Source organism: Varroa destructor, unplaced genomic scaffold (assembly GCF_002443255.2).
Source record: "Varroa destructor unplaced genomic scaffold, Vdes_3.0 BEIS01000007.1, whole genome shotgun sequence".
NCBI lineage: Eukaryota > Metazoa > Arthropoda > Arachnida > Mesostigmata > Varroidae > Varroa > Varroa destructor.
In genome coordinates, this window is record NW_019211460.1 from 5,760,655 (window position 1) to 5,787,983 (window position 27,329).

The 27,329-nt window shown below is 38.3% G+C and overlaps 1 protein-coding gene across 3 annotated transcripts in view; it reads left to right on the forward strand.

The window, feature by feature from the left end:
• Nucleotides 1-24,680, forward strand: part of LOC111254729 (fatty acid-binding protein-like) — a 52,870-nt gene extending 28,190 nt beyond the window's left edge. Inside the window, exons 1-3 of one of the 3 annotated variants that reach the window (XM_022815879.2) lie at nt 17,644-17,833; nt 23,277-23,586; nt 24,294-24,680. In XM_022815879.2, the coding sequence (XP_022671614.1) occupies nt 23,317-23,586; nt 24,294-24,467 (444 nt within the window). In that variant the 5' untranslated portion in view covers nt 17,644-17,833; nt 23,277-23,316 and the 3' untranslated portion in view covers nt 24,468-24,680. Of the gene's footprint in view, nt 1-17,643; nt 17,834-23,276; nt 23,587-24,293 lie in introns of those variants that run through there. The other 2 variants (XM_022815878.2, XM_086975613.1) reach the window with 2 other exon arrangements.
• The last annotated feature ends 2,649 nt before the right edge of the window (nt 24,681-27,329 follow it).

Here is a 27,329-nt window from a genome sequence, read left to right on the forward strand (position 1 = left end):
CTCCAGTATCCAGATCCCCGAATTCAGAGGAATGTACAACCGCTTTTGATGAAGACGATACCCAACTTTCAGTTTTGCAATAAGGATTTAGCCCAGCGTCCCGTTCAGTTTGAACTTTTTCTTCCACCTTAACCTCGTAGATTTTATCAAATCTTGCGGCTGCTAAAGCTCTCCAGCTCATCTTAATTTTCTTTTGGCATACTCTTGACTTTTAATGTTCACCATTGTTGGATGTGAAGTTTCCCCGCACACCACTATAGAAGCCGTAAGTTACACGCATCGAGATCTACATAGCCATGCAATTTCCGTCTATAATTCCTAAGAAAATAGTCTCTCGTGGAAAATGGCTCATTAATAACGTTCTTGTTGGATGTTTGAATTCGAACACATGACCTTTACAGCTTTATTGCCTTGTGTTGCTAACCTTGCTACCGCTTCAGTTCCGGCCGACTCGTGTCACCTAAACTCTGTCTTAAGTCATTGCCGACACCTTTACCGGTCTGTTCTAGACAGGCTTCTCGTCCATTTTTCCAGAACGTAGTTTTATGTTCGTTATTGATAAAGAAAAGAAATATTTCCTAATTAAATACTTGAGCCTTTTGTAGGCTAAGTACACCTGTTTCTTTAGTCGATAACAGCTAATGCCGCAGATAATGGTAGACAAAACCGGAAATGCAGACGTTACTGGTTAAGCCGTCAAGAGAAGTAGGCTACCAACTCACATGCCGTTGAAGACGACGTGATGACCAATAAAGGCAGGCCGACAAGGCTAAGCTAGACAAAGCCCGACGTAACCGCTAGTACCAGGTATCTCAATTGCGGAGCGACATAGGCGATGGTTTCTGGCCGGCAAGAGACTAATGCTTATGTAAGGAGATTTGGTAAAGAGAAACAGTCAAATGTCGTTTGGGGCAACAGCGAGTGAAAAACATGAGGAAACCTAGAGCTGAAGTCGAAAAGGAAAAAAAGTAGGCTTGCAGTTGCTATTCTGCAAAATAATAGTTTGTAATTATAATAGGCTAAGATGACTACGACGTCATCCACTATGTACCTAAGGCAGCGTAAACATTACACGAAACAGAAGAACGATACAGAATTATGAAACGATCAGCCGATTATAATTTTGAACGCTATAAGTTGGTAGTCTCATAAAGTAGATGTGCTTGTAAAATGTCGTTAAAAACTCTATTTACATTCTATCTCTAAAAATGTAGTTGGTTCCGTCGTACGAGTACATCTAGTGATTTACCCTTTAATGCTTTTACTTTATTTTCTATGTAAGCGTACGTGCTTCCTACTTTTGTGGGTGATCTGTAAAGCTAATCCGAAAATGTAAAGTATAAATTGTATAAAAAAAAAACTCTCTTCTAGATTAGGTCTATTGGTGATTTTATTTAGTGTTTACCATACGAAAATTAGAAGCAACTTATGCGTGCGCTTAGTGTATCACTACAGGCATAGTTATTATAGGTTGCCTTGAGTCGTGAATATCATGAATGAACAGGAGCCTTAGAAATGAAATAGATTATAAATCGACTGCCATATATGCTATAATTGCTAACTAAAATAGCTATAATTTCAAACAAAATGTGTTAGAATGAAAAATAGAAGATTAAGAATCTCTAAGCTAAATATGGACCGTTTATTCTCATGCACGGTCTGTAAGCATGCCCCTTACCCTTTTTCTATAGTGTACAGGTTACTCAAAATTGTACCGAATATTTTGTATTTAAGATCTATGCATATAACGCGAAAAATCGATATCCATCATTTGTCTTTATGCGTATATAGCACGAACCGCTAACGGGCTGTTGTGTTTTTGAACTGCCCATTAACAGAAAAGGGCCGCTCCAGTAAGAATAGGAGTACCAATTAGCAGACATCACGCCGCATGTCAATATCCACTGGCCCATGTCACATAGACCGAGTACGCAATGGCGATACTGGACGTTTTACGTACATAAAAAGGCCCAGTAGTCAAACGGACAAAACCAGTGCTCTGTTTTATAGCCAAAAAGCTTAGCGTTCAAATTTGGTATTTGCAGACGCTTCTGTTATAGTTCTCTTGACGTTGTCTTAATGAAATGCTTTCTGTATTTATCTAAAAAGTCGTACTGGAAGTTCTGTATAGCAAATATAGAAAATGAGTAATACTGAGGTATCTAACACCGCCAAGGATTCAGTCATGGTATCGGATGAGTCCGGCTCCAGGTACTTGCGTTTTATTGTAGATACCCTAAACGTAGAATATTTTAATGACAGAGGCTTAACTCCTGATCAAATCAAACCAGCAATAAAGGCGCCAATTATTACTAAGGGTGTTCAAAATTAGCTTTCGGAACTATGAATATACTCGTTTCAAAATCCTCAATTAAGATGTATTTTTATGCAGTATCATTCTGGCTGGCTCCATCACGAAGCTGTAAGTCAACAACGTGCTTTTAAAATTTATATCTTATATGCTGTCTCTATATATATCACCTGTCGAACGGGAAGAAGAAAGGTTTGTTCGATACAGTGCATGAAAGTATGCGTAGTTAGTTTTTGTTTGTTGTTCGTAAAAAGGCTGTATGTCAGTGTGTACTTGGATGAAAGGAATTTCTTTCTGTTTGCTAGTCTTGCAAAAGAATTCGCGCATGTTCGTGCGTGTGATTCAGTTGGATCACGCTTCGATATCAGAAAACGTGGAGTAAAGGCTTGCCAGGCAGTTTCTAGAAAAAAGGCTGTCAAGAGCCTGGATGAAGCTGAATATGTGGCCTTAATTTGGGTTACTGGTTACAACAAATAAAAGATGGACGTAACACACAATGTTTGGATGTAGAGGTTTCTAAGAAATGGCGCGAAACTGAGCGCTGTCGCCCGCGGAGCAGGAAGAAATTATCAACAACGTGCAGGACTTATGTGTGCCTGGAATAGTTTTTCTTGAAGATATAACGAGAAAGAAAGAAATAGGAAAAATTCAAAAACGAAGATTTAGCAATGAAGAGCGCCGAAGGGCCCAAAGAGGCACAAAACATAGTAGGAATTGAGCAACTCTTCATGTATCCAAAGTAATACTATACGTCTGCCGATGCATGTGGGATATCTACAAGCTGGAGCAGGTTACACCTGTTTTGAGTCCAAGACAAACGAAATGTTTGCTGCCATAGCGTACTGGATAAAGCACTACTTACAAAGAAGTGAATCCACATGTGGACGAGAAGCTTGCCAGGATTAAAAAGAAGGTGAAATACCTCGAAGTTGATCTCGACCTTGGTCTTGCAGCCACATGCAAACGAAAAACTAAGAACGTGCGTTACCGGTTTTATGCCACAAATGAGAGGCCCAAATAAGGACATTAAGCATCTGCTAACTACGATGTCCTTGTGCGTTTCTGGCCTACGCAAATAGAGCCTTAAGAAATGCAACAATCAAAAAGATGCTGATAGACGCTCAGAGGATAATCTCTCTTAAGACGATTATAAAATGCTGTCTACAGAAGTTACGCTAGTCTTGGCCAAAATGCTATCTTTATTAAGGTACTGACCACGGGAGGGCTGAAGATAGGGAGCCGAATGAGCCTAATTGGACATAGCTCAGACATATGACAAAATCAGAAAAAACCTAGAAAAAGGATTGAGCGTTTTTTAACCGTGCGATGACAAGAAAAGAGGAAACTGAAGAACAAAGAAGGGGAGGGGCCTGACACCAGGCAGGCTTTCAGGGAGCTAAGGTTGCCTAAGAAGGACGATTTTGCCTAGCTTGAAGGTCGCCGATAAAATGAGTACAGCGAGGCTGAATCTCATCAGGATTTCAGCTGTTCCGAAATGACTTTTAGGGAAGCCCATATGTGGCTTCCTATTATTGACTACGAGAGTAATAGTTTTCGGTATACGAGTTGCGCGCAAATTCATTCGTCCATAGTTTCCAAACTAAAAACCCTAATTCACCGTCTTGTTCTTTTTAAGCGTTCTTTAGTGTGTAAGAACTTTTCAATCTGAGCAGACATAACGTACGGTCTTTATGAGAAAAAAAGCTAGCTTGATTCTGATCTGAGGCGTATTTTACGAAGCTACCCATTCCTTTCTCTGCTTTATACCTTCGTGAAAACACCGGGAATGAATGATTATTTCGTCTGCGTGTTGTTCGCTGCAAGCGAAGTGTCGATATATAAGAAGCCCGGTTTTTCGCATACTGTTTACTTGGTTCGTGGGACACCCATGATCTGAAGCTTTAAGTAAATCACATATATTGAAGTTGTTTGTCGATAACCATAGGACTGCACTGCCGATGACCACTGACTAACTTCTTGTTTATTTACACGCTATTTCTTAGCAGCCCTTTTTCAAAAATGTTTTCAGCCTATTAAAATCTACCTCAGGCGCCCGACAGGGATGGGGTTCATCTTGCAGTTGCAAAGTACCGTTATTGTACTGTGAAGACCACTTTAAATGACCCGTTTAAGTATTGCGTAGATACCGTACACGGCAGAAATATTCTGCGCTGTTTCAGCAGCTTTTTGACCTTAGCAAAAGGCGAAATAAAGTAGGTGCTGAAGATGCACTTGTATTTGACGTGAAACCATCTTTAAAACCCGAATCGAACGTAAAGCTGGTCCACTACAATCAACTGGAAGAGGCAGCAACTGTTAAGCGTATATACAGGGAAGCAAACAATGGAGGGGTAAAAAATAAAGATCTCGTTTGTAACAAGGGCACATGTATTACAACCTAATTTTGAAAAGGGTGGGTCTATACGGCCCACCCTGTGCTTTCTAACCAGGCATCGTTAATTTAGAATTTCATTTCTATTAAATTTCTAATACATAATCGGATATGTAGTGCAATCTATGCTATTGGATTTTTTCTTTGCCCGGATTCCAAAAAGTGAGGCTGTAAGGAAAAGGTAAGAATTTCATTGAACGCAAATTAATCACTCTTTTCTTCAATACAGCCTTGGCTGTGCCGAAATTACATTCTCGATGTCAAAAGAAAAGCCGGCCTTTTTTTTTATTTATCACTACTTCATATTATTCTGAGGCTATTTCGAACTTACGTGAAAGAAAATAGAAAAGTAAATTAACATATCGTATGTTTTTTTGACGCTTGAAATCAATTATGAACTGGCATTTTCATCAAACAGAGGAACGCTATCGCCAATACGATACATGTGCTTTATTTTGGCGATTAATGTTGAATTACAAACAATGGATGACTAACGACTCTCAACCCACTCAGGGTCCAAATATCAATCTTTATAAGTACTTTTCGGAGTGCTTGTTTCCTTGATTTTACTCGGCAGATTTATTCAACAGCTCAGTAAAACGACCCTATTTTCATAGTACCGAGACTGCATCCAATTTTTGAAATTCTTATATTACTTAAATACCATGTCCCTTTGATCAGCGTTAGATTCTATACATTAGACAATCATTTTACCTACTATCACTGCTTATGCACGAGTGACCGAGGTTATACCTTGCCTTGTAGAATGTGTTGTATATTTAACTTGTGGTGCGTTCGATATCACAAAATGGCGTGTACATACAAAAAAGACTGATAGGGATAGAATGCAGCACGAAACTATACGACAAGTAGCTGCCGTTATAGAAAGTGAGCTTTTTTTTTTAGCGAAGCAGTTTGCAGATTTAGTTTGAGAAATACTAAGTTTCAAAGACAGCTCAAGGTTCTTGTAAAAATTGTAACGACTGATGCCTTAAAGGAGCTTGCGTAAACATACGTTCATTCGTTTTGTGTGTTTGATACATTTCAAGAGGCTACATTAGCAGATACCTTATCCAATGCCTAAAAGTCACGCGAGAACGTACTATACCTAACGCGAAGTCAAAGTTTTTTTCGAAATCTTTGGTGAAGCCATGCAATTTCATTCCGCCAAATATTTTTAATCGAAACGAGACGTCTATTACGGTAATAGATCCTCCAAAAATTGATTGCGCCTACTAATTGCTTAGACGACATCACAAGAAAGCGGAATCCTTTTTACAATAGTTGTCTTCGTCTGCGCCAACCCGTCGAGATATATTACACAGAAAGTTTGCAGTCATTTGCTCTTGTTTAAAAAAAAACCTGCTAATTGTGTGAGGCTTCAAATGTGATCATGTTGGCTTTAAGGGACCAGATCATTACGCTTCCTTCGTACTACTCGACTAAGCTACAAACTCTAGACCTGGCAAGCTTTGGGTCATTTAAGCCTCGACCTCGTACAGCTCGGCGGAACCAACTATATACTTCAAAGGAAGACTTACAATCTATGAGACTGAAATGGCAAAGATTATGTAGAAAAAATAATTTACGAGGGCAAATATTTTTCTGCAGAAGATTTTTTCTCAATGACAATGAGTGATAGTTTGTTCATCCTCAGGTACGGAGGCTCTGTTGCCGATTTCCATCTTGTCACGAGGGCAGACTGAGCTTCTAAATCATCCGTCATTTTCATAAACCAATATGAATAACCTGTTTGTTGAAAATGTGGGCTAGTTCGCTTTAGCTATGAAAAAATGAATTATAGTGAATATTTATATAAATGTTTTCTTTACAAAAATAGTCAACTGAGGAAATGTTTGACTAAAAAAAGTATATACACACATATATATATATACACATGGGTCCGCATGGTGGGTCGATAAACGTTGAACTAGACGACTAAACTACGATATTCTGTAACAGAGTAACAACTATAGTTGGTTCAGGATAGGAAGATGGTAGCGGTAACAAGTATAACAGCGGACTGATCTATCAATCCGTACAGCAGATATGATAAAAGCCAATATTGCGAAATCACCAATACCGTAGCTCTCTAGCAAGTCAAAAAAATCGCAAGACTTTTTAGTTTAGTGAGCCCGTTTGAGAAATTACAAACCTACATCTCTGACCGCATTAGACGACCAGGTGCCGGTGTCGTGAGAAAAATTAATTAGTTAGGAAAAGGACTTGGAAGCTTTTGTAGTGTGTGTATATCGGCCCCCATGGCAGCATTGTTGGTAACGTGTTTGCCTACTATTATAGACACGTTTTGGTCTAGGTTCGAATCCATGCATGAACACATTTCGATTGATTCTGAGAACCAACCGTTTCTGGTGGGATGCCTAATGACGATACCGAACACAAAACTTCGAACACTGAGACGTGCTGGATTATTATAAGGGCTGCCATATGGCCAGATGAACTTGAGTGACTTAGAAAAACTTTAAGCTTTTTTTTAAAACGCGAGTTTGATTTTTATAAAAAGCATACTTAAGCTGACCGCTAGTTACATGCAAAAGAATAGACATGACGTACATCTGTGGTTGCTGCAATCGAACTTTTTCCAAGGCACCACTGAGACAATGACAAGCAATATGTGTAGGCGGTCTGTAGTGGATAAAGTTCTTTACTTGCAAGAACTCTGGTGATTATTGGCTTCTCATTTCCCGTTGTTGTTAAGTTTTATCAGTTTCGGTGTTCCCTTCTAACGTCTGTCAACGTCTGGGTCAGTGATATACATATATAAGAAACATATATTTCAATACATGTTTCCGTAAACACGGCGTACAGCTAAAAATTGAGTGCAATCTGTTGCTGCTAACTCTAAAGAGAAGATAACTCAGGCTCATCAATTTCCGCGACTATACAAACCAGCTCATTTAACCACTACAGCTCAAGATATTGTTATATGTTAAGTCCCTTATTTCCTGTCCCGTGTCTCTATGTTTCGAGTTTTGGCATTCCCTCAGACGGCCGGCTTGTAGTAGCACAAAACGAAGTGTGTCGGGCTCAAACCCAAACCCAAATTATAACCTGTCCCTAAGATTAGCAGGTAAATACGAAGTTATATCTGTCGAGTACCCTAAATGTTTCGGAACCGGTTCAAACCGCTGCGAACAAGCCTATTAACCTGAGCGGAACGAAAAAAATAATTATTCGAACAAATGGACAGAGCGGTGATTGCATGATTAAAGCGTGTTACTTGAAGGTTTTGCGTTCGTTCTAGAGATGAACGTATAAGTTATTAGATGTGAAATTGTATGTATAATATTAGGGAGAAGATTTAGTGTAGGTAACATACAGATTTGTAGTAACATAGTAACGTTATTTGGCTATTCTGACTAATTTAAACTACTATGCTAAGTCTGCAAAAAGGAGGATTAACTTACCCGAACATTGGGCCAAGTTAAGACAGATTATCATCCATCCGAATCTAAATTAAAGCTAAGAGATGAACCTGCCTAGTTCTGATTGATTGACAACATTCGTTGCTCGGTAAATACACTGACTACCTAGTGTGTTTATTTACTACTATGGCTAGTGTTGGATGCTGATCAAAATGTTGTGCTAAGCCGAATGCCTATTGAACTATGTAATTTATAAAATGTAGTGATAAGTTACGTACGTGCCAATCGTCCGGCTGCCGAGTTGTGTCTCATCTCTAAAATCACAAAGCGTAAACTGTTCGGCGAAGCTCTCTTACGAATACTTCCTCTTGACGGGGCTAACTTTAGTCTAGTTATCGCATGAAGAGCCCCACAAAGGTGCCAACGACATCTTAAATGCTCAAGGCTACCACAACAAGAGCTACGTTTATATTTTGACAAATATTATAGATCAATATACTTTCGTTAGAATTTAGAGCGGCTTGCGATCATGTGGACGTCGATGGTCTTTGCGAAGTGCTTAAAGCTACGTTGGCTCTATGTAATTTCTTTCCTGTTGGAGTAAATCACTGTCAGTGCTCTTAAATGACGAAACGATTGAGATGTCTAACAGTTACAGCCTGTCGCTGTAGTACAGTGGAATAGTCAACAATGTTATTCTGTGCTCGTTAGCAAAGCGAGTCCCTTTAATGTTCACGTGATTTCCGCAATCATCTAAAATAAAATAAAGCTTAATTTTTTTTTTTTGGGAGACAGTTACGTATTGCAAAAAATGTTGTAGTAATTTGACGAGACACTTCAAACAATCAATGACTAAAATAAATAGTTCCGTTTGATTCATCTGGATAAGACCTCATTGTATTTTACCCGACAAAACATAAAGAACGGGCGCATTGTATTGCCTTGATGGCAAAAGATTACTGCTTCGACAGAAATTGCTCGCCGCGCTTAACGAGACTATTTGCCAGTTGTGCTCTTTAGTGCGCTGTCGAGCGCTTAGTCTCGTCATCATTAGATATTTTGAGTTCGAATTAAAATTTTCTCCTGACACGTCTTAAATTCTCGAAGAATTTATTGATACTTTTTTTTTTAATATTAAAACCGGTCCCTTTTGAGAGATTGGTGACCTCCGGCATTGCGATGCTGACCTCTGGGTTCCTTTTGAAGAACCTTTGTGTTTCGAGCTCACAGTTCTTTCAGTCTTACAGTGTAACCGTTAGACTTTGCATCAAACGGCTGGCTCCTTGACAGAAACGTCCAGTGTCGATACCCGAACTTGAACGACAAGGTTAGAGAGCAAATACGTTACCCATTAATCTATTACGGAGCTTTCGAAGCTGCGGAGCCAATTGTTTGCCTACAGCGTAGACGTACGCGCATACAAATTATATGGTTGTATTCCTTGCTAGACCATAATTTAGCTCGCTATACATAATTTTTATAGTACTCTTCTAGCAAATTTTCTACTGGCAGAGAAGCCATCTTTCTAACGCATAGCGTGTTGTATTGTTCTGGTTTTTCATACTTTCTTTTAGTCTTTTATATACACTCAAACTGGTCTTATCAATTCCATGCACGAAGGCAGTTTATTTTTGTTTGGACATAACCTCGTTTATATGCTCCAGTGTTGGTTGACTCCATATTTAATCTTGACTTTAGCCTTACTTTCCTATTGGCTGGTACTTCAGCCTACAAAAATCTCAGGAAATACAATAGTCATATGGAAAGTAAATTATTCAAATAAATATTTGATTCATTTTTAATATTTATTAATTGAAGTAAATTTTAGATCGTTCAGGTCGAACTATTTATGTTTTATGAGACCGGACATGGCTGTTTCGGTTCGTGAAGTTATTCACCAACGGGAAAAAGACTTACTTGAAAAATGTTGAACTCGAACGATGAGTGGACATAGAATCAATCTGTATTGACCTGCCTGCTTTTATTTCGTAATTCGTATTTGCGTAATTAAGAACGTTGAGTTACAAAGAAATACGGAGAAGGGCTGTTTGCTATGGCAGCGCTTTTGGACTTGTTGTTCTATAAACAGATTAACTAACTGAAGGCAAGAAAAGATGAGCTAAGCGCTACCTATGTGGCGGATCGTAGCGGACATCAGTGGTTCAGATTTAACAGGTGGCCCACTCTTTTATAATATATTGATTCAAATTTCTCAGGGGCACAGAGCTTACGACGAAAGCTATGCTTTCCGTAGCTAGTTGCAAGTGCTACTTATGCGCGATTTATCATAGTTCCTAATATGTAGAACTTTATATTAAACAGCTAAGTTGCCAAGTCGTAGTAGACGGTAGATGAACGCGTTGTTCTGAGTCTTCGGTAAACAAAGTTGTTTCAGCGAGAAGATAAATGAGCCGATTTTAAACCGTGCGGTGAAGTCGAAGAATACACTTAAGATAAATAGCTTTGAACCTATTTAGATGCTTTATGATTGTAACAAACAAGTCCCCGATATGATTCATAGCCTGTAGGCAACTAGTAAAGCTATTTGAGATCGAACATACGAAAACCGATAGTCAGCGAGTGGAGATGGCTTTCTTGACGGTACACTTCGCTACCGTTGCCTTTCCGCATTTTTTTGGACGTGAAAACCTTCTACCATCGAATCAAAGAAGTACCTCGAAATGGGAAAAATTGTTCACGTAAGCAAGAAGACGATTCCGCGATAGAAAACGCGTCTTGGAAGCAGTATGCCCTTCCCTCCCAATCTTTATAGTCGCCGTTTTCGCCAAATTCCCAGTTCAATCGATTTGAAAACAGCTCCTCAAATTTATAAAGTTATTGGCGTGCAAGTGTATTTTCACAAGGTTTCTGTGCCTGCGGACTTTCGTTGAAAGATCCTTCAGAAGCGCCAAGAACAGTAGGGCGTTGAAGTTATACTCCTACGTGAGACTCATGGCGTAAGGAAAAAGGGAGGTTCCGCCACGCCATCGATGAATATATTGAGTGATGGTATATTCAAGGTGCTGCAGCATGTAAAGCTTACCCAGTATGCTGACGACCCAACTGCGCTCAATGAGAACTCAGCTTGGATCATCCATGTGATCTAGGATGAGCTAGAAGGCCTTCAAGTTGGATCAGTAAAGTACAGGTAAACAGGTCAAAAATAGAGATGATAGGAGTTTTTGCAGCTGGGCAGATTTGCAGCCATAAATTAAGCGAACCCTGACTCCGAAGATTAATTCTCAGTATGCTAAATGATACTAAGTTTTTGTGCAATGCTCAATGTCAATCTAACTTTTGAAGTCCATGGTCGTAAAAATTGTAGAAAATACTGCTGCCATCATACAATTTGGTCGTACTGTGCAGTAGGAAACATTTTCTACGAACATTCTTACTTAGATTCTTTCGTTACTGGCGATTATATCGAACGACACCAAGAGCACATATACATTCGCTTACATACAAACATAACAGAGACCAGCCTTTTTCCATAAGTCCACGCTTTCGCCTATAAACATGTCACAAGCATTTTATGTTTTCAACCAATGAGTAGTTAACGAGCGAATTGGCGCATGGCAACCGATTAGGCGGTGACAAATGATCGATAAATAACGGTGAATAGGAAAACGCTATCTTTTCCGCTTTTTGGTTGTTTCTGTCTAACTCTCTTCTTTTCGCTTTATGTTCTTCTAGGGCTTACTAGGTACCAGTACAAAACTTTACAGCTTGCTGGCTATTCTTACTGTAAACTTGATAACTGAACGCTCTTCTTTTGCCTGCCCGACATTTCGAGCAACCAATGCGTACCATTTCACCCGTCTAGCGCCTACGCTCAGCGCAGCATTGTTTATGCGTAATTATTGACATTACATCACTGTCTGTTGCTTTTCCAATTGACTATAGCAGTATTTCGGATATTTGCTCCGTAATGATATATTTTACACCAAAAATTGGCAAATCACTTATGATATCTGCCCCTAGCACAATTGCGTCGTAGTCTATTACCGAAAGAAGCGACGTTTGACTAAGAAAAAAATAAAATTTTTATGAAACCAGAGATAGAATTAGCCGCTTCTAGATCAGCATACGTACAATCGTTATGAGCAATGAATCCATGTATAAGAATAACTTCAAAGGTCGCGCTCTAGTCCTTGAACGACACAGTCGGAAAGAAGAAAGAGAGCTCGATGAGTCAGCTGTAACTTTAAGGCCTTATTATTTGTCACAGCTTTACAGGCATTTTTATGAGAAGCATTTAAGCTGTTTAAGCCTTCAACTCACTGATACTGCGTTTTAACATCTGTAGCGCGGTAAGCGTGCGTGTGCCAATCGGAGACATGCGTCGACGTATGCAGTACACAATATAGCGTCATATTTAGAGGATCACTGGTCACTACTATAGCTATAATTTTTAATGGCCTCAGATCCTCTGTGTATGTTTTCTTAATATTGCTAGCGCTCACAGCCCTTGATACTTTTCTCTATAGTAAACAGTATGCATACCATTTCATTAAACTGCATTACCAGTCCACACTGCTATATGTCGCCACTGATTTATTACTTCCTTATTGTTTATTAATCCAACGCCCTCGCTACCGATAAACTTCCGCACTAAACTGGTTCTGAACCCCAACATAATATCGCTAAGATCCTCTTCGTTACCAAGGTAGCTAAGTACACAGTGGACACTTACCCATTGCTGCACAGCCATCACCGCGTCCTCTACTTTTACCAAGTATACAACGCTTTTTTCAAGTTTCACCCATCCAACTTGATCATCTGTCAAAATCTCGCGAGTTAACCTTGCCATTCAAATTTTTCTATAACCCTGACTGCTTCTTATCCCTCGTTCACTTTGCGGAAACAAAGTACCTTTTAGTCTTTATTTAATATTCATCGGAAGAGTTGGCTTGAGCCATTCGTTGTTTTTTTGCCTCTGCTCCCTCGAGAACAGATGGTGAGAGGTGTCCCACTGCTCGTCCGACAGATGGTCTCGGTGCCTAAACTTAAGCAGAACTTCCTTTGTAACGTTAATGACCTACTAGACCACGAAATTGATGGTCCATGTTTCTTTCGTAGATACTCGCTTCTGATGGCGAAAAGTCTTATCATAGCTAGCCACGTTTCTTTCACGTGTTCACGTGAAAGCCAAACCAATAAGGTCTTCAGGAATAAAGTATCCCGGCAGTCCAAACCAGAAACTCCAGTTGCCCCTAAAGGTATGAACCCTGTATACTGTAAAAATTGCTATATTACGCCAATCTTATAAAAAGTAACTCTTTCTGCATAGTTTTAAGTGTAGCATTTACAATTGCATAAACTAAAACTAAACATATCAGCATACGTCAGCTCATCGTGTCATCTTAATAATGGTACTGAGCATTGCAATATGGAATGTATAGAAGATAACTGAGGAAACAATGGAATTTAATATGCCGGACTACGATGTGTGTAAAATAAGTCTAGTGGCTTGATGGCTAAAATTGCACACTCAAAGCTTTTCCAAAAAAGTTTTAATAAGAAATACATTAGAAACATAGATATGAATACAAGTTCAACAACATGGCATACATTTTAGTAAATCCTGGAATATTAACCCTCATTTGTACCCGTCAGTGTTCACATGGATAAAGTCTTGCAAATTTGTGCAAAGGACCTTAAAAGTACATTAACTTGCTGATAAGAGAAAATATATTTCCTTCTATTCTGAATTCGCTCACATCGTAACTTGCTCAATGTTTGCTGCGAATATTAAACGGTTGTTTGTGAAGTTGAAAGGGTGCGACGAATGGCCTTCGAACGAAAGGTTTCCACATAGACAACAAACAATAAGTCAACGACGACGAAGTGCAGGAACTCCTACGCAAATGACCCGAGAGCTCTCTGCACAGCTAGAGATGACACAAATGACTGTTGTCAATCCATGCGCTAAAAATATTACAAAATGAAAGAGAAAAACATCTCAACGTCCTGACAATTCCTTTCGTGGCTAGCACGACAGAAAAAGTAATCTCTGTAGAAGACTTTTGCCGGAGATAAAAGATGAATTTCCCACAATATCTTACCCTGCATATCTCTCCAATTCGACGCTACGAAGAAATATGGCTAAACGCTGCGCCTTTGCATATAGTTGGATAAAAAAAAAAGTACCACCACTCAAATCCGAGGAAAGAGTCACAAGGGATCGCGCAACTCAAATCCGTCTAAGCAATGAAATTAAGAAGAAAAATTTTGGAGCGGCAAAAGGCGGCGTAAGGTGAAATTGCTGCTTGATAACGCTACGCTACATACTGCTTGGGTAACCCAGTGAGCGCTAACAGATCTCTAATGAAGAACTCTGCTCCGCCCGGTGTACAGGGCGGACATCCCTCCGTCTGATCATCACTTTTGTCAATCAATGCAGTATAGCTATAGAAAAATTACTGAACAGAGGCCAAAGTCTGCAAATGGGTCAAGAAATTGATTGCTCTTAACAATGAAGGCTTCTCCTTCGTGGGGTACGCGATATGGGCAAAAATTGTAGGAAGTGAAGGAAACTACTCCTTATTCACTTGTGGGTGTGTTCACTTATCGAAAAGTTAATTATTCTTTCGCTTCTACACCCAGATACATGTCAGCATAACTTGAGGCAACCAGCAAAATTCTTTCTGGCTTCATCTTAACTAGGAATAAGTCATTATGTTTCGGATAATCTATGCCAAAAAGCATGAGTACCTGATCTCTTAATTACGGAACATTCACAGATATGTTTTCAGTTTACTTAGACTTTGTGTGTCAGAACCCAATGACCCACGTACCATTTGAACTCCTTGGTCCGTATTTTAAGACAGCTCAGATAACTGATGATAACCATTGATGACAGAAACTGAATCGTAAGCAGCAGATATCTTTAGTAAATGGAGCACACAGATTTCACACACCTAAACTAGGTCGGCTAGCGGACGTCCAGCATATAAACTGGGCACTTAAGTGCCCAGTTTATATGCTCTTATACGCTGATGCCACTACAGTATAGTTTCTCAATGCGCAGAATCTCTGACTATGCTGACCACAAACAATCAGCTGGATAGACAACCTATATTCGAGGCCTTACGACATCATCAAGTAGACTGTTGATAGCCACATAATTTATAAGTTCAGTGGCGACAAGGCACAAAGGCCGTATTTTTACCGTTTAAGGTAGTATCACTTGCGCATAATCATAGCCCCAAAGGAAACATTGACTGTATAACTTTATACTGTGTGGACAAGTTTCATGGTACAAGTTTTGCTTTGGTGTGTTTCTGATCAGTTTTGTGTACAAATTACGATTCATATTAATTGATTTGGCCTTAAACGTTCAGTTGGCAATCAACTTATCGCGATCAAAGCAGAGGCATCGTTGTTATCACACTATGCGCTCTCTTATTTTTAAAAGTATAATCTTTCAGGCCAACTTCAAGCTGACTAAGTTTTTGTATTCAAAAAGTTAACAGAATTGTTGTCCTTCAAAGATAATATGTATACACCGGAATTGGTTGATTAACGAGATTTGGTTAAAAAAAATCGACGAAAAATAAGATTTATGATGTTTCTGGAAATAAAACGCAAGAGAAACTTTTTTTTTTATAAATAAATAAATAAGTAAATTTCATATGCTTTAGACAAGTTAGTGACATTTTTACTTTTTGGCTTTCGAAATTTCCGCTGGTAGACATGAATATGAAAGAAAGTGGCCGTGCTAATGAAAATTGCGCTATAAATGTAGGGGCTGGAGATATGTAGTGCCTGATTTAGTAGCTGGGTTTAATTACAGGGCTTTTATTACGGTTAAAATCTCATCTGGGTACTTTGAGATTGCCTTGCCGGAATAGTATAAATCGCACGAGGTTTATCCAATTCGTCGGAAACTTAAGCTTATTAAAATTTTTGTCATCACTTGCTTTAACATATGCATTTGTTACTTTTCTATACTCCTTGCAAAAACGGGATCCATGATCCTTTACCTATTTGGCCTAGACTTAAAATAAACCATGATTGTTTATTCTATTGTACATTCGTAGTCTACGTTATTATGGTCGCTGTTATATTATCTCAATTGAAAAGATGAAGCAGGCTTGCAAAACTCGGAACGTCCAGTTTTTGCTCCCTTGCTCACAGTGGCGCTTATATCGTACGAGCTGTAAAAAATTGAGGGCCAGAGCAGCAGACAACGGATAATGAGAAATAAGTGGTACGTTTTCATTGAGAAAACTATTCGAAGAACGTCATAACGGTTGTGAAAGTAGTCTTTAGAAGAGAACAAAAGAATGGGCAGAGACAAGAACAATTATGACCCGTTCATCTCCCTTAGCAGGTGACCGTTTTTTAGCGTTATGCTTTAGCCGTTATTTCTCTTGTCTGTGAGCAATGTCAACCCTAGCTATTTCGAAGACTAGTCAATCTTCTTTTAAAAAATGTCAACCTCAATAGAGAAAGTATGGAAGAACAACTTTTTTTGAAGATATTTCATGACTTGTGCCCCCAAAGAAGGAAAGGCACTAGAGGCACGATTTTCACCGTCTCTTTCGTTGTTGTTGCGAACACTACTGAGTCAGACAAAAATTAGATGACGCTTTGGATTTAGGCTGTCCAACATATACTCAGTTCGCTAGTAACTTGCACGCACATATAGTCCAACTGTAATTAAATTCTGATCCTCGCAATGGGGCAGTATTAACGCGTTTGCCTAGTAATCGAAGGGGCACAGATGGTTTAAGCTCGAATCCGGAAGAAGGTATAGACAGTTTGGTTTCTTAGTGAAGCGAAAAGGAAGGTCATAGATAATTACTATATTGGCCGGCCCTTCTAATGTCACCAGTCTCCTCTTATAATAGTAAAGCACGTCTTCAGTATAGCAACAGGTGCTTGCACCCGTTAGAAGGTCTAGTCGAGGTGGCGTTTCACCAACAGACCTATAAGACAACTTTTTTACCATATGTCATGATAACTATTTGCCAATACCCAAATTTGAGCCAGCGATGGCGGCATGACTTTGGTCATCCAGACCATGCCATGCCTAGAAAGTTAGTGGGTACAATACATAATGCTGTAGATTCTTGGACTTTAGTTTTTCTCGAATCATTTTGGCTCAGTAAATACGCTTGAAGGAGGCAAGTAAGAAACCCTATTTAATTTATGTCGAATTAAAAAGCTTCTAGAGTAAGATGGGGTCGGGCCCGAACGCTACGGAATATTCCTAACTAAGGACACCTTATACATATAAAATGGTCTGTAATTATGGTGTTGTATCAATTCACTGCTAAGTTGCATAACAGCTCATGTTGTGCAACGTTATCTTTTAGCTGTCAGCATTGGACTGCAATAACTCCGGACTTATGCTCAGGTCCCTCTCCCAACGCTTCGGCCATTCACATTTATTTTTCCCTCTTCTTTTTTACGTGTTTGCTTCAGATACGAATGTTCATCCTTGCTCCGTTTCGCCGCGTCCTTCTTTCTCATCTAACAGCAGCAGAACAACAAGTGGCGAGAAGGTGTGCGACAGTAAGCTATTAATAACAAATATTGCAGCACAAACGAATACCAACTCCTGCTTGCTTTTGTGCGATCAAATGTGAGACAATATTCAGGCGTCACGCATCCGTGCGCCACGCATCCGTGCGCCACTATAGGTTTCATACTCTGCAAGCCATTGCTGTGAACAGTGTATTAAGCGTCCTGTTAGGAGTCAGTGGACACAGTACGATTGTTACAAAGGATAAGTAGGTATAAAATAAGAACACTCAGCGTTCTTGTGTATTCGGCCACTGATATACATGATCGTTACTTTCCTTTTCAACCTGGTGTTAAAGTTAGCGGCATTATAAACCGTAGATCTTCGATTTTCAGTGGTTTACGTGTGTTTTCGCTCATTATTTTCGAACCATTATGGGGTAAGGCCAGCTTTACAACTTCAGCAGGCGTTAAATCGTTACTATATATAAGTGAGCCATACTGCATATAAGTTCTAACGGAGGCCGAGTTTGGTGTAGCCGTAAGAGTCACGTCTGTCCCTGCTAAGCGAAATCTCAGAAATAATACAAAAATTTTGTCAAAGCTTGACGGTATACCCTCTCTTCGACTGGTTACGATGTATGGTCAGTTTTGTAAATCCAAAGGTTGCCTCATAGCTTCACGACAGCTTCTTCTAATAGAATGCGAAAACAGCAGATAACGATTGTGTAAAATGTATGTTGTTCAAATAAGCCTGGCATGCCAGCTATAATACGTGTGATGCAGATGTGTTTTTCGCAATTTTGTCCATAAAAACTATCTAAATCTATTCTAAGAAGAAAACAGTTGCTCGTAAATGCTAAACTATTCTACTCGGGTGTTACATGTCTCAGTTTTGAGATCGTCTTTGAAACACGGACTGTATTCTACCAAATTAAAGCAACTATAAGCTTATGACGTAATAACAGAAGGAGTCTCGAGCATTTACGAGAGTGCGAAACATAGGTAGAGACAATTTAAGAGTTTTTTAGCGCTATTTTTAAAAAAGAACACGTTTTTTGAAAGTAGTAACCATTTTATAGATACTCATAATTATTCGACATTCACTTCTTCTTTGCGAATAAGATAATACATATTATAGCCAACAAAGATGTCAGTTAGCAGGGCTAAAATTTAAATTTCGATTTGTTGACAAGGAGTGTACAGACGACGCCCATTTCCTGACTATAAAGCTCCTCAGCGTTCGCCTACATTACGTAAGAGAGTGGCGATTTTTCTTAAAGATACGCTCTATGTAAAATAATAAAATAGAGCACGAAAAGACAAAAAGTTAATACATTGCTATTGTATATCCATACGCGAATCGCTAAGAAGGGTCATTGCTCTTTTACGTAACGTAAACGAACGATTGCGAAAAAATCGAGTCGTCTGTACATTTCCTGTCAACCAATCAAAATTTGAATTCTATCAATTTAAAAAGCTACAAATTAGATGACAGGATGAAAAGAAAGTGAATAAGGTCCTGTAAATAAGAAATATTAAGTTGCCCTATTATGTATGATAAAAAAGCTAAAATCTATAATAACATATGGACCTGGCACCTCCAGCATAAAAATATCACGTTAATGTTGACCACTACAAAAAAAGTGTCCTATGTTTTTATGGCAGCACGTCTGTTTGATTCTAACAGTATACAGCCATAGCGGCAATTGTTTTTAAGCACTTCTTATTTCCCGCTTAAAATTTCGTTGAAAGCCATTTAATAAAAAGGAGCAATATGTGAGCGACAACAAAAACGCAATTTTTATTTTCAAAGCGCACGTGCACCAATTGGCTTATACAAAGTTCCTTTTACCATTAAAATGACCTCGTTAACAACTATAGTTAGACTCGTTTTACCAACAGATATATCGCGTTACAATAGCAGTTTGGCTTTGGTACTAGTAATAGTACTAGTAGCGTGAAACTGCCTCTTTCGATGGTAATCGTTTTGTGAAGTCTCTATAGATTGCCCTACGTTGTTCGAGAAGCAATGGCGGTTCTTGTTTTCCTGTTCCGATCCTGTACCTTTTTGTTTTATCATATATATAAGTAACGTATTATACTCAAAAATAGGTAAGTGTTATTTGTTCGACGTTCAAATTAAAAAGCTGCCAGAATAACCCTAAAATGGGTGTGGAGCGTAAAACGACGACTCTATAACTGAGAGTATTCCTACTAAATGGCATGCTTCGTTTACGCATCGCGTGTTCCACGTAAAGGACTTACTTCATTTCACCGCGCCAGTTCGACAAAAACAGCTCTGAACAAGTTTTGTGAAAATGTAATTGTTAGATTAGCCCGTATCTCCTAGGTGTAAAATCTTCACCGTACGCGAAACAAATTTCTGAGTTGCTTCCGCAGTACTTTGATATTGGCGAGAAGTTGATATCGCAAGTTCTGTATTTACCCGGTGGCGTAGTCTATAGAATCCAAACTCACGGTAAAATTTTGTAACCCGGACAAATCTGTTACAACGTAGAGCTAAAATACAGAGCGGAAAAAGCTTTTCAGGAATTTATAACAATTGACCATAAGCATATGAAGATTTAGCAAAGCGGAATAACAAACAAAAGTCGCCACTATATTTTGCAGCTAATAAATCAGAAAAAAACTAATTTAAAATTAAAAAAGAATCATGCAGAGCTAATGAGACCGCCGGCCATTGATTTCGTCTCTTGGGTGGGCTCATGTCAAATCCGTCTGAGGTCAATGACATAGCCAGTATTATTTAAAATAATGAAATTTTCCCGAATGCTAAGGGATTTATTGTTATATATGTAGTTCGATTTTACTAAACTGAAAATGAGAAAAGAAAATGCGTAAAATTATAATTTAAGATTATATAAATTTAGCCTCTTGAATAAATCAAAACTTGTAAGATTTCCTGCACTCTATTATAACTTTTCTCTTTGCTCCATTCTAATGTAAAGCATTTGTTATGATCTTAATTGCCCAACTTCAGTGCGTACGTTTCTGTAACCACATATTTTACTCAGACCTCACAGTTCTTGCCCTACGAATATCGCTAAGATAATTTTGTCACTGAAAAAACAAATTATAGACCACTACCTTAAAGTTGAAAAAATAGTAATTTTCATATTGAATCGACCTTAGTCAGCTCTTTGTCGATAAAAAATCTTCCGCATTGCTTTCGGCCCGCATTTGTGAAACTATTTTATACGACAGTATTAGAAGCAAATACGAAAACGGTACGGTTCAACTGACCCAGAATAGTTTCTCCCTTGCTAAAGCGAAAGATATTCATGTGAAAATAAAGTGGCCTTGTATGTTGACCTGCTCATCCTAATCTAAAGAATACGGGATGTGATAACCCAAAATTGCAATCCAAGTTCGCTTTAGTTCGAAAATTCTTTCTTCCGGGTAGAAAAGAGAGACACCGCCATCTATCAAACCCTTATTACTAAAGGCAGCTAAGGTTTTGACTTAATACGATTCTTGTTAGCTGGCAAATATTTAAAAAGCCTGTAAGAAGCTCTGTTGACGACAGAGAACCTAAGACATCCTTTAGGATACCGTTATCATTGTTTATTTTACTTTTTTTTGCATTAAAATTGATTTCTATTATAACCGGTTTCGGTTAAACTCGTCACGAGTCAGAAGCCATCTGCTACCACCCAAGGATATGCACACAAACTAAATGTCCTTGCATAAATCTAGTACGTAAAAAAGAAATCTGCAGTTATGTGTGATCGGTGCTACAAAAGCATAATTTTAGCTTGTGCAGGAATGGCTGGATTTTTTTTGCTTCGAGACTGCTACCAACCAATTCTCAATTCCTCCCTAATGATTTTACCAAATCTGCCCGAATCCTTATTTAACAAGAAAAAATAGCATAATGGGTCAGAAATTCCTGAGAACAACCTAGCGTACTGCGCCAGACACCCTTGTAAAAATCTAAGTTGGGAACTAAAATGGAGTGTGACGGAAATTCAAGCGTGAAAACCAAGCGGAGACGCGTATTCTTGGCCATTGAAAGAAGCGCTAAATGCGCTATAAGCTCTAGTTAGAAGCTAAGAGTTTCATCACATATATGTTACTCTACCGCATACATATTCGTTCCTAAAAAAAAAGTTGATTATAGAAAAACAGGGTCGAATTCACTGAAAAGGATGAACCGTTCATTCAGACCGCGGCTGACTAATTTAGAAAGTTACTCTAGAAGAAGCTAGAGAGTGCTGGCTTTCCCTCTGGCCTGAGCTTCCAACTATACCTAAATGCCAAACGAGCTGGCTATCAGTGTTTTGCTTGCCACCCATCATAATGGCAGTTAAAAAGTAAATGGTGAACAAAATTGTAATGCAGGATCCGCTAAGCGCAAAGTAATTTCTTAATTATATGAAACCACTTAGCAAAGTGAATAATGGGGTTTACTCCCTGCAATTTTCAAACCAGGACTAGCAAGATAAAAACGTCGGTCTTCAAACAGATTCCGTGGGAGCTTACGCGATCGAAATTATTGGAAATATCGAAAAAAAGCAAACCAGGCAAACCCATGATGCGAAAGAATGTAGAAGTTCTATTTGGATTTGAATCTGCAGCTCTATAGACACTGAAATAACCTATTTTATGTTGTAAAATTCAATTTAAAATGCATATACATTTGAAAAATGAATTCGCAAATTGGTGATAGAAGTGTTGTGTTAAGAACAAACAATATTATTTTTTTTAGGTACTTTCTCTCTTAGACGAGGATAACGCTTTAATGTGCATTTTCGGTATCGGCTGACAGATACAATACATTTTATCGTTTATTCGTTGACCCATTAGCGGGCTTCGGCTTCTGTTTTGAAGTGTTTGCCTAGTTGCATTAGCTGAAACAATTGATAATCAGATGGAACGATGTGCGGACTGTACGCCGGATCCAACAGGTTTTCCATTGGAGGTCTTTTATCGCTCACAGAGCCATCAAATTTGAAAACTCTGATAGCGCAAATTAAGTTAATTTTAACGAAAAAAAGGGGCTTTCGTTCGAGCCATTGTTTACGCTGGATTGCGTCACCCTTTTGCCAGTCCGAGGTCCTTTTCTGTAAAGTTCACTTTACTTCCTTTTCGACCTTATCTATAATCATCTGGGTTACTTCCGTCTGTGCAACTAGCTCTGGGGTTGACCGCACGTTTAAGGGATGCCTGCAGTCCTCCGTCGTTTGTTTTTCTTTACCGGTCGGATCATCGTTTGTCGAAATGTCTAGTTTTAAAGCGGCAAGTGGAAACTTTGCTGCATGCTTGCCTTCGCAAACAATTATTTTTCTTTGAAGTAGAAAATGTCGGATACGCGCCTCCTAGAGCTCCACGACGGCTCAAAATTCAAAGCAATCATCCTTGAAAGTTTCAGCTAGATATTACCATTCGAATAAACGCTATCTGTTAACGGGAACTTTATACTCAATCCAGTAGCAAATATAACTAGCCACCTTCCCATAGTTTAGCCTTTTTGTATATAAGACAGATCTAGATGTCTTCCCGCAGTATTGAACCACAGGCCATGTATTACTAGCTTGTTTAAAGTCCTCCCTCCCCCTTTCTAAACACGCGCATATTTTTCGCTAGTACTGTCAGTGTGTAAAAAATGCATATATTCTGCATAATATTTAAAATAAAATAGCGAATGTTTCAGTGAACATTACATTGCTAACGTTCCAATGTAATATTTTAGGGATTGAACCTATAGATATACCAAATCGTGTGCTATAACCATGAGCGAGCCTGGAAACACCGAGGTTAAAGCTATTTCTCTGTTTAATGGAATATGGAAAACGGTTGAGTCGGTGGATTATGAAGATTTTCTGAAGGCGGTTGACGTCGGCATTACATGGAGGGTACTTTCATCAGGTTCGAAGCCTTCTATTGAAATTGCGATAAATGGAAATCAGTGGACTCTAAAGACGCACACGTTGTTGAAAACGCATGAGTTGAAATTCACACTCGGTGAAGAATTCATTGAGACAAGACTCGATGGCGTCAGGGTGAGTATATCGAATGCGTTTCTGTCTATCAATTTTTTAGCTATTTTTCGTTAGCTAGAAATGTTTACTAATTATAAACAAGTTGCGCTTCCCCTATATTGAACTTTAAATATTACGTAGTGTACATAAAGCATCATCGAATGAACGGCGACACCTGATTGAGACCCTATCTCACCTTATCTGAATCATATAACGAACAACATTGACATCGCATAAGAAGTTGATTCAAATCTAACTGCAAATTATACTGAAACAAAATTCTTCAAATCGAGATAAAATCTTTTTTTTTTTTTTGTTTTTTATATATGTAGACTCCGTCTATTAATGGAAAAATACGTTCGCTTAAAATTATTATTCGTAATGAAAAGTTATATATCTACGATTTTCATCTTTTAAATTTGGAGAAAATAATACACGCGGAACAAAACAAGTATCATATTAAATAGTTGAGTGGAAAATGTATGGATTTATAGGACTAGCATGAAAATGCAGTTTGCCTAAACCCAGATGTTCTATTAAAGTTCTTAAATAATTAGGATCATGGAAGAAAACTACTAATTTTTCTTTCATACATAAGAGAAATACGTTCGCCTGTGCTAAATATAATTGTTACCTATGTGTAAGCAAGCTGCCCTTTTTAAACGGCTTTAAGTTCAGCATGTTGCCTATCTAGTATCTATTGTTTTAAATGTTACTTTTTGTTTTAGGTAAAAACTACATGTACATTAGAAAACGGAAAGCTTGTTCAACGAAGTTTAGGCGATAAGGAGATCATAATCGTTCGTGAACTTCATGGCGACGATTTACTCAAGACCACTTTTTCATACAAGGATATTACGGCCATTAGAGTATATAAAAGGAGTACCCGAATTACACGTTAATTTTACCTTTGTTTCTTTGGCAAAAAAATTATTATACCGCAAAGACAGTAGATAGGAACAGATCTGTTGTCCAATTTAACTATCTCAATGTCTACTAATTTTAATTGATCGATAGGCTTAGATCAATGGTATTATACTTATTTTGCCATCACTCTATATACTCAAAGTACTTAGGTTACCACGGTTGTAATAAAAATACTTGGGTAAAGTGCAGATTTTCTTTTCAATTTTACATTCCGTTATTTTTGCTTTTCTTTTTAAAGGCTCAGATAGTCGCAAACAGACACGAAGCCTGCGTGAATCTAAACAAAACGTAATATAAGACGTCGCTAATGTCGCCACTATATTTCGTAAATCAAGCGTACTTATCGTTTCAGAGGTTGTTAGTATTTTTCCCACACGTATACGGTTTTCTTAGGTATCATGAATTCATACTAATGCCAATGCTTTGGCTGACTATTTCTTTAATTTAGTTCTCAACTTCTACCAACTGCCTGCAGGTCTAGGATTCTATCGGTAGGAAAACGCTGTTAAACTAATTATTTGCTTCTTTAGGAGTCATCGGTTGGAGTGTGCAGAAATCGTCGAAGTAAATGCCTTTTGCTCTAATAGTCATTAGAGAGCGCTTTCTACTTTATTTTTTAATTGCATTTTGTATTTTCAGTCAAAAAAAAGAGAAGAGCTATTAGGAAGTTCCAAATTATCAAGGTGTTGCTGTATCTGTAGAAGGTTCACGAGAGGAACGCTTAAACCAGACAGTTATGGTGCACTATATAGAAGCACCAGTCGTGGGCAAGAAAAGAACGCGATGCGAGCGGGGCAAATAGGCTATGCTAGAGTGCGCTTAATTGCTGATATACAAACGCAGGCGTGAGAAAATCTGTCGAGGCATATTTTTATTTGGCAAATCGAAATTTGTTTGAAGCTACTGGTAACCGGACATGTGTTAATGAAAGCACAGCTTTTTGGGCTGTAGACTGAACTACACTTTCAGCTCCGAATAGAGTGAGCCTTACAAGGCCCAAGTTGTGTCTAAATCATGACTGTAGACATTTTGATGTGCCTGTGTTTAAGCCGTCGGCAATGGCGATAAAATAATTTGTTAAAATTACACCTTAAGTGTTTTCCTTTGTTTGGACACCTTGATCGCTAGCTGTGCTCCCCACGAGTCTGAAACTCTGAATGTTTAGGTATGAGCCAGATTTATAGAAAAGATAAAGCAGTGTCTCCTTAAGATAATCAAGATCAGTAGAGTATTTAATTTAGTCAATAGGCCTGATCTTTAATCTCTAAAGTTCCATTTTCTTTTGCTTGAGAAGGTTGACGCTCAGCGTATGTTCCTCTTGCCACTTTTGAGCCACGCTCCGAATTAATTACTGTTATTATTAATATTATATTTATTATTATATACGTAAAATTAAAAAAGTGACACTTTATAGCCTGTAAGAATACGTATGAATCATGTATATGTAACATATCGCAAACCCTTTGCCACATAAAGATGATTTCCTTAAAAATAAGAGCTCCCAAGCATTTTGAACCCAAATGTCATTTAGCGGTTGCTATGAAGTTTCAGGTCTAATCATTCAGTTTGAATGTCGTCGACCTTCTCTTACAATCATAAATGAAGTTCGTTTGATATACAGAATAATTGCTTATTTGCTTTTTCAAGAATACTTCAAGAAGCAGAAATGTCGTAAGCAACTTCAAGCTTTCTATATTGCTGCAGTTAGATGACGCCGCAAATTTTGGGATGAGCCCGGAGACATGTTCATATTAATGGATTTTTCAAATTTAAGTAAGAAAGCCTTACGATCTTATCTTATCACATTCTTTATAAATACCGAATGGCCTTTGCGTATTCGATTTTGCTTACTAGTGTATTCTCCCTATGAGCATTACTTATTCCTTTGGTTTTTACTTGAATAGATATTATTGCTAGGCCTTTTCTAACATTATTTCAGTGAAGATTACAATATTTAGAAACGAAATTAGCTTCTTGGGTAGGACAACATATACGCTTATCCGCGTTATCTTAAGGTATTACTATAAAAGAATAAGTTATAACTTGATTATGATACTATATTTTTGTGCCATGCGCCGATAAACTTGAGTTTTCACGGTTAGCTTTATCTTAATGATTATAATGGTTTTCAATCTGTTTTAAGGAATATTTGGCTTTTGTTTTCTGCTCTGTTTGTTCACTTCTCACGTTTGACAGGCGACTTTTCACCGATAATTATTTTGCCAATTAGATGTAAAATAAACTTCAATCTCAGAGTACATTGACAGCAATAGGTTGAAAAAAATCAGAAGCTGATTTTGGCTTTTCGTTGCCAGGCGGCACAAAGGTTTAGAAACGACCCCCAGGTAATCATGTAATTGCCAATGTGACACATTTAAAATGATTGGCGAATATGCATGGGACACATTAGCGCGATGCAATCCATTCTATTAGTTGTAGCAGGCAGTCTTAGCCACTGGAACTGATGAGAGGCGATAAATGATGAACTTCAACATAATCTACCACTAGGGATCAAGTTGGACGTCTATAAAGCTTTTGGAGCTGCACATATTTCAGTATTATCGTATCGCCATTGAAATATCATCGAAGATTTGCATTTAACTTAAGATCGGTCGATTTGATCTGGCATGGGAAATGAAAACAGGCGTAAAATAATCATCGGTAAGTTTACGTATTAATATTTCGGTACAGAGTTTTCTTATTCTCATAGGTAGCCGAATTTCGTAAACTTTACTTGTTCTTTAAAACACGCGAAAAGTCTAAAGAATGTTTCTATTTTCTCAGTAGAGCTCTTTCCTGTACCACTTAATGTCACTTCTTTGTATTTGCAAGGAAAT